We start from the raw sequence: 15,198 nt of genomic DNA, 5'->3' as shown, positions 1-15,198 counted from the left end.
ATGTATAATTTTTTTTAATGCCTAAATTCGTATAAACGACCAATTCTTGTATATTTATATATTTCGGGGATCTCGGAAACGGCACTAACGATTTCAATGAAATTTGCTATTAGGGGGTTTTCGGGGGCGAAAAATCGATATAGCTAGGTCTTATCTCTGGGAAAACGCGCATTTTTTAGTTTTAAAATTTTTTCGTGTGGTCTCCCAGGTAGAATAATTAAGCAACCAACTAAATGCTACTTCATTAACATTTAATAACACGAATATATCTAAAGAGTGGGCAGATTTATCACAAGTTGAACCAGTGACCTTACAAGGACGCAGGATGGGGCGTGAGAACTAGGTACGGTCTACAATAGTCAGTAAGGTACGTACTAGTGATGTACCGACTATTGATTTGGCCGACTAACCGACTAGCCGACTAGTCGGCGCTCCGATGGCCGATTAGTCGGCCGACTAGTCGGCTAGTCGGCCAAATTCATAAATCATTATTTCTCTTTAAAGTTTACATTCAGATGGTCACTGCAGCAGCTATGTCTAAGTTAGGATGCATTTGTAAAACAATTTTCTTGTTCCTTTCGTCGTTTTAGCTTTTTGCGCGTAATTTTAATGCATTTTATTTCACATTTTAAGCAATTAAATGACAATTTAACCAAGGAAAATGTTCATGTGAACATGTGCATATGCATATGCTACAAGATATTACGGCATCAAAATTAAATATTTGAATAAAAAATATTTCCTTCAAATACAAGCTTTATGCATAAATAAGTCAATTGCCATTTGAGCATTTTGAGCAAAATAGACTTTCCTTATGAGACCCGCATGTTCATGTGAACATGTGCATATGCATATGCTACAAGATATTACGGCATCAAAATTAAATATTCGAATAAAAAATATTTCCTTGAAATACAAGCTTTATGCATAGATAAGCCAATTGCCATTTGAGCATTTTGAGCAAAATAGACTTTCCTTAAGAGACCCGCGCGCCTCAAATAATAAAAATTACATAGGCACTGTAATAAAACGTTTGTAATTGCAACCAACTACATAATATTGAATGGACTGCGACGACATACATACTTGTTTCATATTTCGGCAATACCTCTTTTTGTGAGTCACATCACATTGTTTATTTGTAACATTTTATCTTTTATTTCATATTTTACTTCATAAGTTGTTATTTTTGCTCTTTCAATTTTAAGTTGAAGATCTTTTCGTGAAAGCATTTTGTTTTATCTATTTGTATAAAGTACTGTGTCTTTTTCTTTAAGAAACAAATAAATCTATCTATTTACTCCCTACACATGAATTTAATATAATAATATGAATAACAATATTCGTATGCATCCTTAACAGGTATAAAGTATAATTAACTTCATTGAATAAAATGGAAATTTTATCAAATGTATTTGCTGTTTATTTAGTTTGTCCTGTTTTTCTGTAACTAATAAAAGGCCGACTAATCGGCCATTTTGGCCGACTAGTCGCCGACTAATCGCCGACTACAAATGTGGGCGGATAGTCGGCTTTCCCAACTAGTCGGCGACTAGTCGGTACATCCCTAGTACGTACTCATCATTGCACTTCCTCATGGAATTCATGGGTAGAGGTGGATACGTCAGGCAGGGTTTCTTCTCGAACTCGCACCATTTCCCTTGGAAGTTGGCCGGGCAGTGGCAGGTGTTGGTGTCGATGCAGATGCCGTTGTTCTTGCAGGTGGGCTCGCATTTCGGACCTGTAATACATTCATCGAGTTTTAACTATCGTGAGTCATAACTAATACCAAAGATAGATATAACTCCGTAATAGATGGATACAGTCTAAGGAAAAAACGTGCCTCGAAAATCAAGAAAATTTGATTCTCGTTCAGAGGGCGCTACTAGTTTTGGCCTACAGTCGTATAGATGGCGTTGACGGTTTCGTTTGTTATTTAACAATTTTAACGCATATCAGTGAAAGAACATGGGTCAAAATCATAAAAATAATTAATGCAAATAAAAAAAAACTATAATCTATATTTAAATACATTCTATCGTATTTTTATAAATCTTCATTTTTAGTTTTAAAGTGTGTCAACAGATGGCAGTGAATTTAATGGGGTTACAAAATTTACTATGACAGTACCGCTCTAGTATAAGTTACTCTATGCTAATACTAACTTTAAGCTAATAGGGTTGTACACACATGTTGAATTTTATAACTATATCTAGTTAAATAGATAGAAAATGAGCAATATATAATTTATAACAATAAATTGGAAACTTTAAAAATATACGGGAATAATAATAAAAATACAAGACCACGAAGTTTAATATTTTTTTTAACTTACAAATAAGAAAAAAATCATGGTACCATTCGATTCCTTACATTTTATTAAAAAAAATATTGTATGGCAAAAATATACATAAACGCAATATTTCACCGACATAATCACAATTGCCTTGTTTTCCATACGTCAAAACGGTTTCTAAGCAATAGCGACGTTACATGGTGACGTCACGATGTATAGCCATTTTGTTAGAAGCGTTTCGTTAGTAAAGTGCGGGTGCCAGACTTTAACCATCATTTGTGACTTTTGTATTGCTTTAAGACAATGGGTCCCATACAGACATTTGATCCTCAAAACGAACCCAGATATCTACTATTAATAAAAAAATGACAAATACCCTATTTTAGGGTTTTACGTATGAATCAATTTATTATCAAGCAGATACGTCTGCGAGCGATACCTACTACAAATGTTATTAAAGGAAAAATGGAGAAAGAAAAACCGCTTCCGGCAGGACTTGAACCCGCGACCTCTGCAATCCGTGAATCGCTCTTAACCACCTGAGCTAAGAAAGCCTAACAGAAGCGCACGAATTTTTTTATAATAGTTTAAAATGGTATTAAAATAATTTATATTTGTTTTGAGACGTACTTTATGCAGGGGAAGTCCGGGAGACTTGCACTGGTGACTTAAACCAATTGTCAAAATAATAATAGGTATTTATATTATAAGCACTTCAACTTGACATTATGATAATATCGAAACGTGTGGGTTCCTGATGGCGATTGTACCATTGACTTCATTCCAACTGCATTATCTATCGAACCATCTATTTCCGCTCGTCCTTGCCCCAAATGCATTTGCAGCAAACTGCATTTGACAGTGGCACAGTATATTATCAGCCCTATTTACTATTGCTGGGATTTTGGTTTCCGCCGGTCACCCACGCTGGAGATAAACGTTAAGTTCAGTTGTTATTGGCTGAATTCGTGGAATCTATATTAACTGCGTTGATATCCGTAAACTAGCATGAAGCATGTACTTAGTTAGGTAAGTACTTATAAAAAGCTCGATATACATTTACTCTGGCAAATCCACATCAATCTTTGGGTATTATGGCTCCATCGATATTGTCGATGATTCCGCCAATGTCAAGGTTTAGGACAGGGTTGATATGATTTTAATCAAGGGATTTTTTCAAAAAAATCATTGCTTTAAATCGTTAAATTTTTACTACAACCAAATCGGCCCAAAATTGTTTAGGGAATTCCTCGGACCACTACGGCACGCACAGTCGCACACATGTGCAAGCGAGTCATAGCGTAACAGTTTCGGGGAAACCCCGAAACTATAATACGAGAGGCATGGTACCGAAACAGTTCCAGGATTCCCCGAAACTAAAACACGAGACGCATTTCGCTTTTCGCCCGGTCATTCGTAATTGACTAGTGAAAGAGTGAATACAATAAAAAGATGTCTGGAAGAAAAAAAGATACTGTGTGGGTTTATTTCGATAAAAAAAAGCAAGAAAATGAATAAATCAAAAAAATCTGATTTTAATCAAACAAATCCGATTTAAATCGGATTATTATGATTTTTTTTATAAAAATCATGATTTTTATCAACCCTGGTTTAGGAAGGCACGTGCTTTATGAAGACAATTGGCCGGTGAATACAATCGGGTCTATCGCGAATTTATTTTGTTATCTTTATTTACCGACGTTTCGACACAGGTTTTGCTGGTCGTCGGCTAACTGACGTCCCAGCAAAATGTCAAAACAGAGATTTGTGTGACTACTCGACAAAAAGTGTATGAAAAGGTTTTTGGGTAGACAACACATTTTCAAACCACCCACTCCCACTACACATAAATATTAATTAAATAATTACTGACCTGCAAATATCTGGTTGGCACTGTTCTGCAATTCCTGGTATGTGGGGCTGAAACAAAAGACACTTCTTCAGGAAGTATCATAAAACAATCTTCTTCCTCGCGTTATCCCGGCATTTTTGCCACGGCTTATGGGAGCCTGGGGTCCGCTTGACAACTAATCTCAATTGACGTAGGCACTGGTTTTATGAAAGCGACTGCCATCTGACCTTTTCACCCAGAGGGGAAATTAGGCCTTATTGGGATTAGTCCGGTTTCCTCACGATGTTTTCCTTCAGCGAAAAGCAACTGGTAAATATCAAATTATATGGGGCATTTTCTATGAAAAGGGACCTTATTGTCGATGGCGCTTACGCCGCGCAGCGTCGCGCGGTATTGTATTTATATCGGAGCATCCTTAATAATGGCGTAAGCGCCATCGACAATAGGGTCCGTTTTTATAGAAAATACCACATATTTCGTCCATAAGTTCCGAAAAACTCATTGGTACGAGCCGGGGTTTGAGCCCGCGTCCTCCGGATTGAAAGTCGCACGCTCTTTACCGCTAAACCAGCGCTTTAGTATCATCAAACAATAAACATTGCAAGACATCCTTACACAAATTGACTAAGCCCCACGGTAAGCTCAAGACGGATTGTGTTGTGTACTCAGACCACACTCAGACAATATACAAATACTTAAATTAGAAAACACTCTTGACTCAGGAACAAATATCTGTGTTCAACTGTTCATCACACAAATAAATGCCCTTACCGGGATTCGAACCCAGGACCGTCGGCTTCATAGGCAAGGTCATTTACCGACACAGCCAGACCGGTCGTCATAAAGTCAGAATTAGGTAAGCGTCTTAAGGACAGTAGGTAATAAGAAACAAGTTTTTATTTCTCGTTATTATGCAGTAGAAAAAGGCGGCAGAAAAAAGAAGGCGCGAAAAATCGGTCTGCCATACAAATTTAAATTCAAATCAAATATTTAATTGCCTTATTTAGTAACAGAAAAGGGTTGGCCATACTAAATAAAATAACACAATAAATAAATAATAACACTCACGCTGATCCAGACTGCGAGTTCCAAGTTTTAGACTCCGAATATCCTGAATGTCCGGTTTTTGTACCGTAACCAGTTTTTGTACCGTAACCAGTTTTTGTACCGTAACCAGTTTTTGTACCATAACCCGTTTTTGTACCATAACCCGTTTTTGTACCATAACCAGTTTTGGTACCGTAACCAGTTCTTGCACCATATCCGGTTTTTGTGCCAAATTGTTTGTTTTTCGCGTAAGCTGGAACGTAGGCAGGGGCTTCTACGTCGGAAAGGCTGAAAAAAGAACATGTTAAAATGCCGCATTGGTATATTTTATTTAAACTAGAGACGCCAAAGAATTCCATAATTGATTCCGAGCTTTCGTGCCAAAAAGCTTAAATAGTAGATTGTTAACCAAGGGATGAAAGGCACTCATTCAGAGGCTGAAATGATGCCTTTCACCCGAGTTAAGGATGACTCACGTTAGACCGGGACGTGTCCGGGCCGGAGCTTCCGGCGCTTCGTTTTCTATGGAAGGCATCACGTGATCACCTGTCATGTCATAGAAAAGTAAGCGCCGGAAGCTCCGGTCCGGACACGGCCCGGTCTAACGTGAGTCATCCTTTAAACACTCTGCTTTTCATTTCGAATACGAGGAAAGTAAAATAAATGTGTTTTTTTTAAACATGACTAAGTATACATTTTTATACTATTTCTTGAGGGTACTTTCAATTAACAATTTAGGCAAAAGTATCGTTATTTATGGAATGGAGAGTCAAACTTCAGACTGGAAATTGTATAACAAATCCATTTAAACTCAAATTTCAATTGCTTAACGTAAAAATAAAATAAAAAAAACGTATTTAAAATTCCTTTAAAATACACCTCCGTAAATTCATACTGGCTAAGCAAAAATGCAACACTTAGGCAACCGTGCACACTCAGTCACTCACACACAAATCGCATAGACACTTACATACATACATACACACAAACATTCATAAGACTTAGGTATAGGCTAATTTTAATTAAGTAATTTGATTGTTATTTGTATTTAAGCTTTCCCTTATTTATTTTTTACATTGTGTTTACTAGTCCATCTACTGGGCCTTACTGAAAATCAGCGTCGCAGAGTGTGCCATGTTGGCTCACACCGTGACACCAAGCTGAGTAAGGACCATTTAGCGCAACCTCATTCTGTTTAATTATTTCTAGTTTTAGTCTTGTTATGTTGTGCTAATAAATGCTTTTTCTTTCTTTCTTTCTCTATTTCGAATGTAAAATGCTCTAGTGCAGACACGTATCATTTTCTGCACACCTTTTAGCACAACGACCCTCTTTCAGAGCATGACAAATGAAAACAACTGTAAACTGCACTGTAAAATTTTCATTATACAGGAATTCGTTTGTCCTTATGTGCGATGCACTAAAAATCAAGTATGGGTTGGTATATTTTACCAAAGTTTAAACATATAGTTTTTTTTCATTTCGTTAACTTCGGGATATGGCTAATAAGCATGTATTACTTAACTCATAAACACCGATCAATACGTAAACAGGCCCTAAGGCAAGGAGGGCTACCGCGTTTATTTTCGCCGCTAGGGGCGCTAGTGTAGATGGAGTTCTTTCAAAATATCAAATGCATATAAGTTTTGAGGGTTTCAAGCTTTTTTTATCGGGAATTTTCACTCCTTATTTATAATTCTTAAATCTTCTGGTAAATCTTTGTCCATCTTTGATTAATCATGGTCAACAATAGATATAGCTCAATAAATGTTAGTGGTTAAAAAACGGAACCCTACACTAAACATGTCGAGACATGCTCTTGGACGTCTTTTATTAATTAAATTCTAATATAAGTAAGCTTGTACAATTAAGGAGTGTCTTTTCAAAAGGGCTTATTTCTCTATAAAAACCATAAAAAATAAGCCTTTTTGAAAACAAACTCCTAAATTTATGTAAAAAGACTAAGGTATACTTACGCATCTTGTTCAGACAAGCCGTAGCCTGCATCACACAACCATATTCCCAGTAGAAGAACAATTGCGTGAGTAACTAAATACATCTTTAAAAATCAGAAAAGTTCATTTACGAAAATACCTAATAACAGTCGTTGGCACGAATGCCTCAGACTGAACTGATTTTAAATCGGAACTTTATGTATTACATTATCTCCTATTATATAAAACGGGATGTCATCCTTGTGATAAAGCAGATTTATCGCTGAAAACAGGATTTGAGCTGGTTGGTAAGATATATTCATCTAAATTTAGCACGAGCACACGTGTAACTCATACAAATATACATATAGTCTGACAAACCAATTTTGGCAGTTATAGTAGAATAAAAAAACTATAGGTGGGTACTAAGTATAACTAAACGCATCCCGGTTTAGGGTTCCTAGTTGACTACGGAACCCTAAAAAGGGATGCGAATAGTTTCGCATACTATTACTTATTCTGGTGTTATTATTTTTATTATTTTCGGAAATAATCGCTCGCAAAAGAAAAAAAATATACGTGCCCCCCCCCCCCAAATAATATAAAAAATCTTAAAATAAAAGTTTAATAAAAACTTTCAATGAAACTACGGAGAACATGATTGGCCACCCAGCCGTTATTGCAAAAAAGTCTTCTCTTCTTAGTAAAAAGACGTACAAAGTGATGCGAAGGTACTCCGTTATGCTTGTAATGTGGATGATTCTTACTAATAGCCCCCGTTTAGCCTATTCCGTCAGAATGGTAACTACGGAAGTTACGGAACCCTACACTGAGCATGGCCCGACATGCTCTTGGCCGTATTTTTGAAGTTATAATAAGATATCCACTAGCAAAAAATAAGAGTTGGTATGATTTTCATTTTCACTGCCTATGCTCCACTGACAAAGGACTCATGCCAAACTATACCTATCGCATCATTAAAGGCTCCGTCACATTGACGCGGTAGCGGAACCGACGCGGATTGCGCGCGGTACCGCGCAACTGGGAATGCACAGAACTTTATGAGCTATGCCACATTCACATTGCCGAAGCGGGGCACCGCGTTCAATCCGCCCTCGATACGCCGACGCGTCAATGTGACGGAGCCTAAAAAAAACTTGGCTGTATACTCAATGTCATGGTTAAAATTGGAAAATGGCGCGGAATGCGTTTAAAAAAAATTTGACGTTTGGTACTAAAGCAAAGTAGAAAAAAAATTGCTTATAAGCTTGTAGGTACATTTGATAAGTATTTATATGCTACCCAGTTTAGCTTATTCTAGTATTTTGAAAGTTTGCAATTGCATAATTAACAATATGCCACGGGGAAAAGGCACGAAAAATAAATTCAACTCAAATAAGGTAAATTACAAGTCTATGAATGTCAATTAATGTCATGGCGTTTGGCCTCCGCTGTGAGCCGGACATGTTTTTGTAAATAAATAAATAAATAAATTACGTCACTATAAGTTTAAAATATAATTTGATGTTGTTATAGATAGTGTGATATTTTTTATTTTATTGACATTGACTAGGTGTGTAACTACTGTAACTAGATGTTTTGGAGCTTAGTCGTTTTTATTATTAAACTTTTACATATAAACTACATCAGCAAGGCTATAATTATACACTTACTGACTAGATTCTTACTTTTTTTTGTTACGTGCCATTTACACTTAGGTACCTACACTAGTGAAGCCACGGCGACATCGCGTCGGCGATCAGTTACCTCTATTCTATATAAAATATATGAAAATTAAAAACCCTTGGAACCATTGGGACTTCGAGATCTGTGAAATTATCTATGCCTGGGACTCGAGGTGTTGAACGACAGTCGCTTGCATTTCTGCTGCCATTGTACACACTTGCATTATTTTAATATCTTATTTCAGAGCACTAACTAGCGCTGCTCTAGAACAGTCCGGTTCCGGGTTAAGGCGTCTGACACTTCTGTTTTGTACAGAAAGCATCACGTGATCAACCGACACCCGTCATAGTAAACGAAGTGTCGGAAGCCTCGGCCCGGACTCGGACCGTTCAAGCGTAAGGCATCCTTAACTAGCCCATATAAAACGTTTCACGTACAGTCAAGGGCATAAATATATATACATTCCCAGTTTCAAAAATATGTGTACACTCGCTCCTTGATACCTTAGACAACAAAGTCGTGGTCACATATTTTTGAGCCATTTGTCTGGATCGATATTTTTGCCTTAGACTGTACCTACTTACTACTCTGAAGCTACATCTCAGATTAAAACGAAAATATTTATCCGTTATTGTTGGTACCTCCTTCTGCTATTTCAGAGCGCGCTAACAACGAGATTAATACAAATCAGCATGAGGATGGACGATCACATTTACCACAACCAGCTTGTAACACGCTCGGAGGCGGCAAACTACCTCCAAGAGATAGCTGCTCTGAAGCTGCGGTGTCTACCCACGAATGTCCGAGCGTTGCAGGTAATCTTCTTATGCTGGTCATCCCTAGTACCGTAAGATGGACGACCACATACAACAACCAGCTTGTACACGCTCGGACGTACGGTACGGAACCCTAAAAACTTTGCGATTTAAAATAATAAAAAAAATCATGGATGGTCAGCTGGTGTAATTGGTAACGCATTGGACCGGCAATCCAAGGATGTGGTTTCGAGTCCCACGTTGACCAGAGTTGATCATCGTTGATTTTTTAATTGTGATTGACAATTGTATATACAATTTATAGATTGTAATAATGTGGTACGTCCCATAATAAAAAAGGAAAAAAAATATATTACCATATAAAAAAATGTTCTCTCATTTCAGGTAATCGAAAAACTATCTCTATTCATGACTCTTATTCTAAACGAAGAATATGGTTATACCAGCAGCTCGCTTAATCAATCTCTTCAAATGATGTATGAGTTCGCAGGATCCGCATCGCCCGTTTATTCTTTACCTGATGAAGACAGGAATTTTAATATTACAGGGCAAAACGATATCGAGGATGTAAATGTAACTAATGTTACAGATGGTGATGTTACTCACAAAGAAATGTATATAACTAATGTTACAGATAATGTTGCTACTGATAATGACACGGATATTCGTAGTGAACATATTAAAACGGTGGATATAACTGATTTGACTTACAATCAAAATACTATAGATACTGAAGTAATCGATATTACTAATGACAGTGAGATTGAACAAGGTATTCAAAATGTTTCAAAAATTAACCTACATAAAATTTCTATTGAACATGTGAATACTGAAGTATCAACAATGACATTACAAGAGAAAGATGGCAGTCTAACTCAGTGTGACGATAATATTTGTTCTCAGAGTATCTTAGATAATTATGACAATTATATTACAAATGAAGTATCTGAAGAGAAAGATAGAAACAAAGGAGTTGAAATGGTTTTTCATAGTGAAATTAATGCTAAAACTGGCATTACTAATAATGTTAATAAACATTATCAAATAAAAACTCCTTTGGCAGCTATGGTTTCTAATACTAAGATTGCAGGTCCAAAATTTATGGTAAGTCAACCAAAAAATGTAGATGTAAATAGGAAACCAATGCATCAACCTGATTTCATAGAAAACACTGATAAAGGAAAGAAAGTAACAAAGAAAAATAATAACAAACTCAAAAGACTGAGAACCAAAAAAAATAAAGAACTAAAAGTAGATAATGCAACGCTTTGTCTAGATAATGCTGTGAACTCTAAACATGTTACTATTCATTATAATGATAAAGAAAATAAACCAAAAACTGTCCAAAAACCCAAGAATCGCAAAAAAGTTAATGAAATATACAATGAAAACGTCGAAAATGATCTATCGTGGGTTGAAAATCTAAGGTTTGTTAGGGAAGTAAGCCCTAGCGAATATGACCCATCGCTAACCTTACTTCAAGATAACTTTTGGGACAATTATCAACTACCGGGTACATGGGATGATTTAGATTTCAATATTTGAATAATACTAATAGTTTAATTCAGTAGTTTTTAATTTGTAATAGTTAAAGACATTAGACATAATTGTAATGACAAGACTCAAAGGTGGTCAGACACTGTCAATAAAAATGTCAGTAATATTTAAATTTAATTATCTTGAGATTTTTCTTTATTCAAGACATTTCACAGTATCGAAGTCGAAATTCTGTCATAATTATTTACAGTATCTGTAACCAATAAACACCTTATATTTAAACAACAAAGCAAATGTATCTTTAATAACTACCTATCTAAATTGTATAACTCAACATATAATAAATATGACTCTATTATACTAGTGATTTTATCACGGGTTAAAATATTACCAACTATGAGGCCCATTTGACAACAATAATAATCTTCAAAATAATAAATATCGCTAAACTAAAAAATATTAGTTTACAATATCAATATCACAAACAAACACAACTATAATATGTAAGAGCAAATACAAAAACTTTGGCATAGCAGCACATTATTGCTAAAATTACTTCATTTCATATTTTTTTCAACCAAAATGTCAATAAAAATGAAATCAGTCCTCAAAGCGCCCATAAGCAAGCGTATATGACAAAAGTAAGGACGCTAAGGACGAAAAATGTCGTACTATAACCCGCCATTTCCTATCTCTATCGCACGCGCACAATAATATTGCTGTCCCTTTCGCACAGTGGTATTGACCGCTGGTGGCATCCTTGACATCTTTATGCCCGTTCTACATCCTCCTAAGGCCCAAGGTCCTATAAAACTTATTCAGTTCGATGAAATTTACCATAATTCAATTGGAACAGTTACATTTCTTTTGATTCGTTGAATTTTCAAACAAATAAATATCAACTCTATTCCCTGCACTATAGGTTTAATTTTCAGTGGCAAATTTCGTGTTTTTCATTTGTATGGCTGGGCCTTAGGAGGATAGAGAGAAACAGGCGGGTCATTGTACAAAATTATTCGTGCTTTGCGTCCTTACTTTAATGTAAAATGTTAGATGTCGAAGGTTTCTTTTATTATGACTAGCATAACACAACACAAATTTTGGTAGTGATTTTTAAGAGCACATTATTCGCATCACTATAGCTACCAATAGTACAGTACATTTGTGCGCCCCTTAGATTCTATAGTTCATCCATTAGGCCCCATTCGCACGAGAGCTTAAAAGGCGTTGCTTGTGCGACGCACCCATAAGTAAGAGCGAGAAAGCGATATCTCTTTCTCGCTCTTACTTATGGGTGCGTCACACACGCAACAATTTTTAAGCTCTCGTGCGAATGGGGCCTTATAGTAAGCAGGGGTTCCTCACCATTTTTGTTTCAAGCCTCCCCTTTATGAAAAAGATAATTCCCCCCCCCCCCCCCCACCCCTCTAGATTCAATTATACTAAAAAAACTAAGAAATTCTGCTAGTTTGGTCTGTTATAAAAAGCAACTCGTTTATACAGGATATACATGATAATACGAGCTCACAAATGTATTTAGCAAACCAAACTTATTATCTAACGTTCAGGAGACCTCAACGCCATTAATATATACTAATTTTAAACAGATCACCGTAATATTGCCTAGCGGCCATGGTCGTAATACAATAATCTAGATTATCACCGATTTGATGCAAAAGCTACGATCACTAATAAATATTTTCATGATGTAACAATATGTTTTAATACAGACTACTAACAACACCGCATACTTGCGTAGAAACTTATTAAAAAGGTATTTTAACCGTTACTTTATATTTAGTTCTATGTCAATCCAGCGGGCCTAAGTTGTATGGAAGGTAGAGGTAAGGAAATGAATCTTCATGTATCAATAAGTGACCGTAAAAAACAGTAAATAAATAGGCGTCGCCACCATACACTGAAGTACCTAGACCATACACCTAGTATTTTATATAGATGTGCACGCGTGCGACCGTGAGGGATAGAACATACGCAATGCGATTAAATTAAAAACACGTTTTAACATTCCTGACAACATACCATAAACAACCTACGTAATTTGGTCGGGTTATTTGCTGCCCCTCCCCCATTTCATCTCTACATTATTATACCTCTATGGTTCATGTCATAGAGTCTGCTATATATTACAATACTCTTTGGTCTCAGAGCCTACCTAGCGCCACCGGAGAGATTAGGAACTATTATTTAAAGCTGAAAGCGGTCACTTTTGCAACAATTCTGCCATAAGAGATTGGCATCCTTTCTATACCATCCATACTAAGTTGGTTGCCATTTTATCGCCTGTCATCGTGGCTGTCACTTTCTATAGTCCGTTTTTTTTTCAGATTAGAAATTTTATCACCTCAAAAGTCACTACTTTTGATTTTGAGGTTATACAATTTAACAAACCATTCAAAACCAAAAGTAACCTAAACTAATCATTCAAAAGTTATTTCCTCCAAAATTAAATCTGAGTAACTATCCACTGTATTATAGTGTCGTTTACATATCATTGTACCGCAATATTAGGTATCACAGGAACCCTAACATTTCGGAAGAGAAAGTTAATTAGGTACCACTACTTTTAAGGTTAGAAAATTTTTAATTAAAAAAAACTGGCTAAGTGCGAGTCGGACTCGCGCACGAAGGGTTCCGTACCATTACGCAAAAAAACAGCAAAAAAATCACGTTTGTTGTATGGGAGCCCCACTGAAATATTTATTTTCTGTTTTTAGTATTTGTTGTTATAGCGGCAACAGAAATACATCATCTGTGAAAATTTCAACTGTCTAGCTGTCACGGTTCATGAGATACAGCCTGGTGACAAACGGACAGCGGAGTCTTAGTAATAGGGTTCCGTTTTTACCCTTTCGGTACGGAACCCTAAAAAAAGGAACATTTTGAAAAGATAACTCGCTTGACTTTTCTAAAAACCTACTAGAAAATAATGAATAAACATTATAATTGCTAGTAAATCTTAGGTATTGCTGCTTAGCAAAGATAGATATAACTCCGTAATAGATGGATACAGTCTAAGGAAAAAACGTGCCTCGAAAATCAAGAAATTTTGATTCTCGTTCAGAGGGCGCTACTAGTTTCGGCCTACAGTCGTATAGATGGAGTTGACGGTTTCGTTTGTTATTTAACAATTTTAACGCATATCAGTGAAAGAACATGGGTCAAAATCATAAAAATAATTAATGCAAATTAAAAAAAACATTTATCTATATTTAAATACATTCTATCGTATTTTTATAAATCTTCATTTTTAGTTTTAAAGTGTGTCGACAGATGGCAGTGATTTTACTGGGGTTACAAAATTTAATATGACAGTACCGCTCTAGTATAAGTTACTCTATGCTGCTTAGTAACATGAAAACCGCAAAATGAATGCTAAATAAAAATATTTAAATAGCAAACATTGCGATAAGTAAGTTAGGTACCAAAAGATAAGCACAGTAACATTGCCTAAATTATTTGTGATTTAAATGTCAAATCCTTATGTCGAATAAAAAAATATAATAAACTAGCTTTTGCCCGCGACTTCGTCTGCGCAGACTTACTAACATCAGCTAAAGCAAGCATAGCGCCTGGAAAAAAATTCATAGCAATTATTCAATTTGAGCATATTTTGTACACAAATTAGCAGACACTTCATTAATTATCTCAATTCCACCCCGCTTTTTACTTTCTTAAGGGATGATTTTCGGGATAAACACTATCCTATGTCCTTCTCAGGGACTCAACCTATCTCTATGCCAAATTTCATCTAAATCGATTCAGCAGTTTAAGCATGAAGAGGGAACGCACAGACAGACAGACAGACAAACAGACTTTCGCATTTATAATATTAATATGGATTAGTATGGATTTTATTTAAGTAACTTGATATAGTTTAACATCGTGAGGCAGTGTTGGCCGAAACGTTAATGCAATTAACAATTAACCAGTACAAATTGAACCGTAAACTGTAACCGTCCGTTACGGTTTACGGTTCAATTTGTACTGGTTAATGGTTAATTGCAATTAACGTTCGGCCAACACTGTCGTGAGGTTCACGGTCTCACAGTACTTATAGCTCGATGAAATTTCCGATATGGTACATAGATA

The 15,198-nt window shown here is 36.0% G+C and overlaps 1 protein-coding gene across 1 annotated transcript in view; it reads right to left on the bottom strand.

The window, feature by feature from the left end:
- The window catches only part of LOC134741963 (hemocytin), a 91,959-nt gene extending 84,632 nt beyond the window's left edge, over nucleotides 1-7,327 (bottom strand). Inside the window, exons 1-4 of the mRNA XM_063674862.1 lie at nucleotides 7,172-7,327; nucleotides 5,217-5,483; nucleotides 4,170-4,216; nucleotides 1,579-1,741 (exon numbers count right to left, since the gene is read on the bottom strand). Coding sequence (XP_063530932.1) covers nucleotides 1,579-1,741; nucleotides 4,170-4,216; nucleotides 5,217-5,483; nucleotides 7,172-7,254 — 560 coding nt within the window. The 5' untranslated portion in view covers nucleotides 7,255-7,327. The remainder of the gene's footprint in view (nucleotides 1-1,578; nucleotides 1,742-4,169; nucleotides 4,217-5,216; nucleotides 5,484-7,171) is intronic.
- Nucleotides 7,328-15,198: the final 7,871 nt, after the last annotated feature.

Source organism: Cydia strobilella, chromosome 6 (genome assembly GCF_947568885.1).
Source record: "Cydia strobilella chromosome 6, ilCydStro3.1, whole genome shotgun sequence".
NCBI lineage: Eukaryota > Metazoa > Arthropoda > Insecta > Lepidoptera > Tortricidae > Cydia > Cydia strobilella.
The sequence above is the reverse complement of the archived record's forward strand: the minus strand, read 5'-3'. Positions and strand labels throughout refer to the sequence as shown.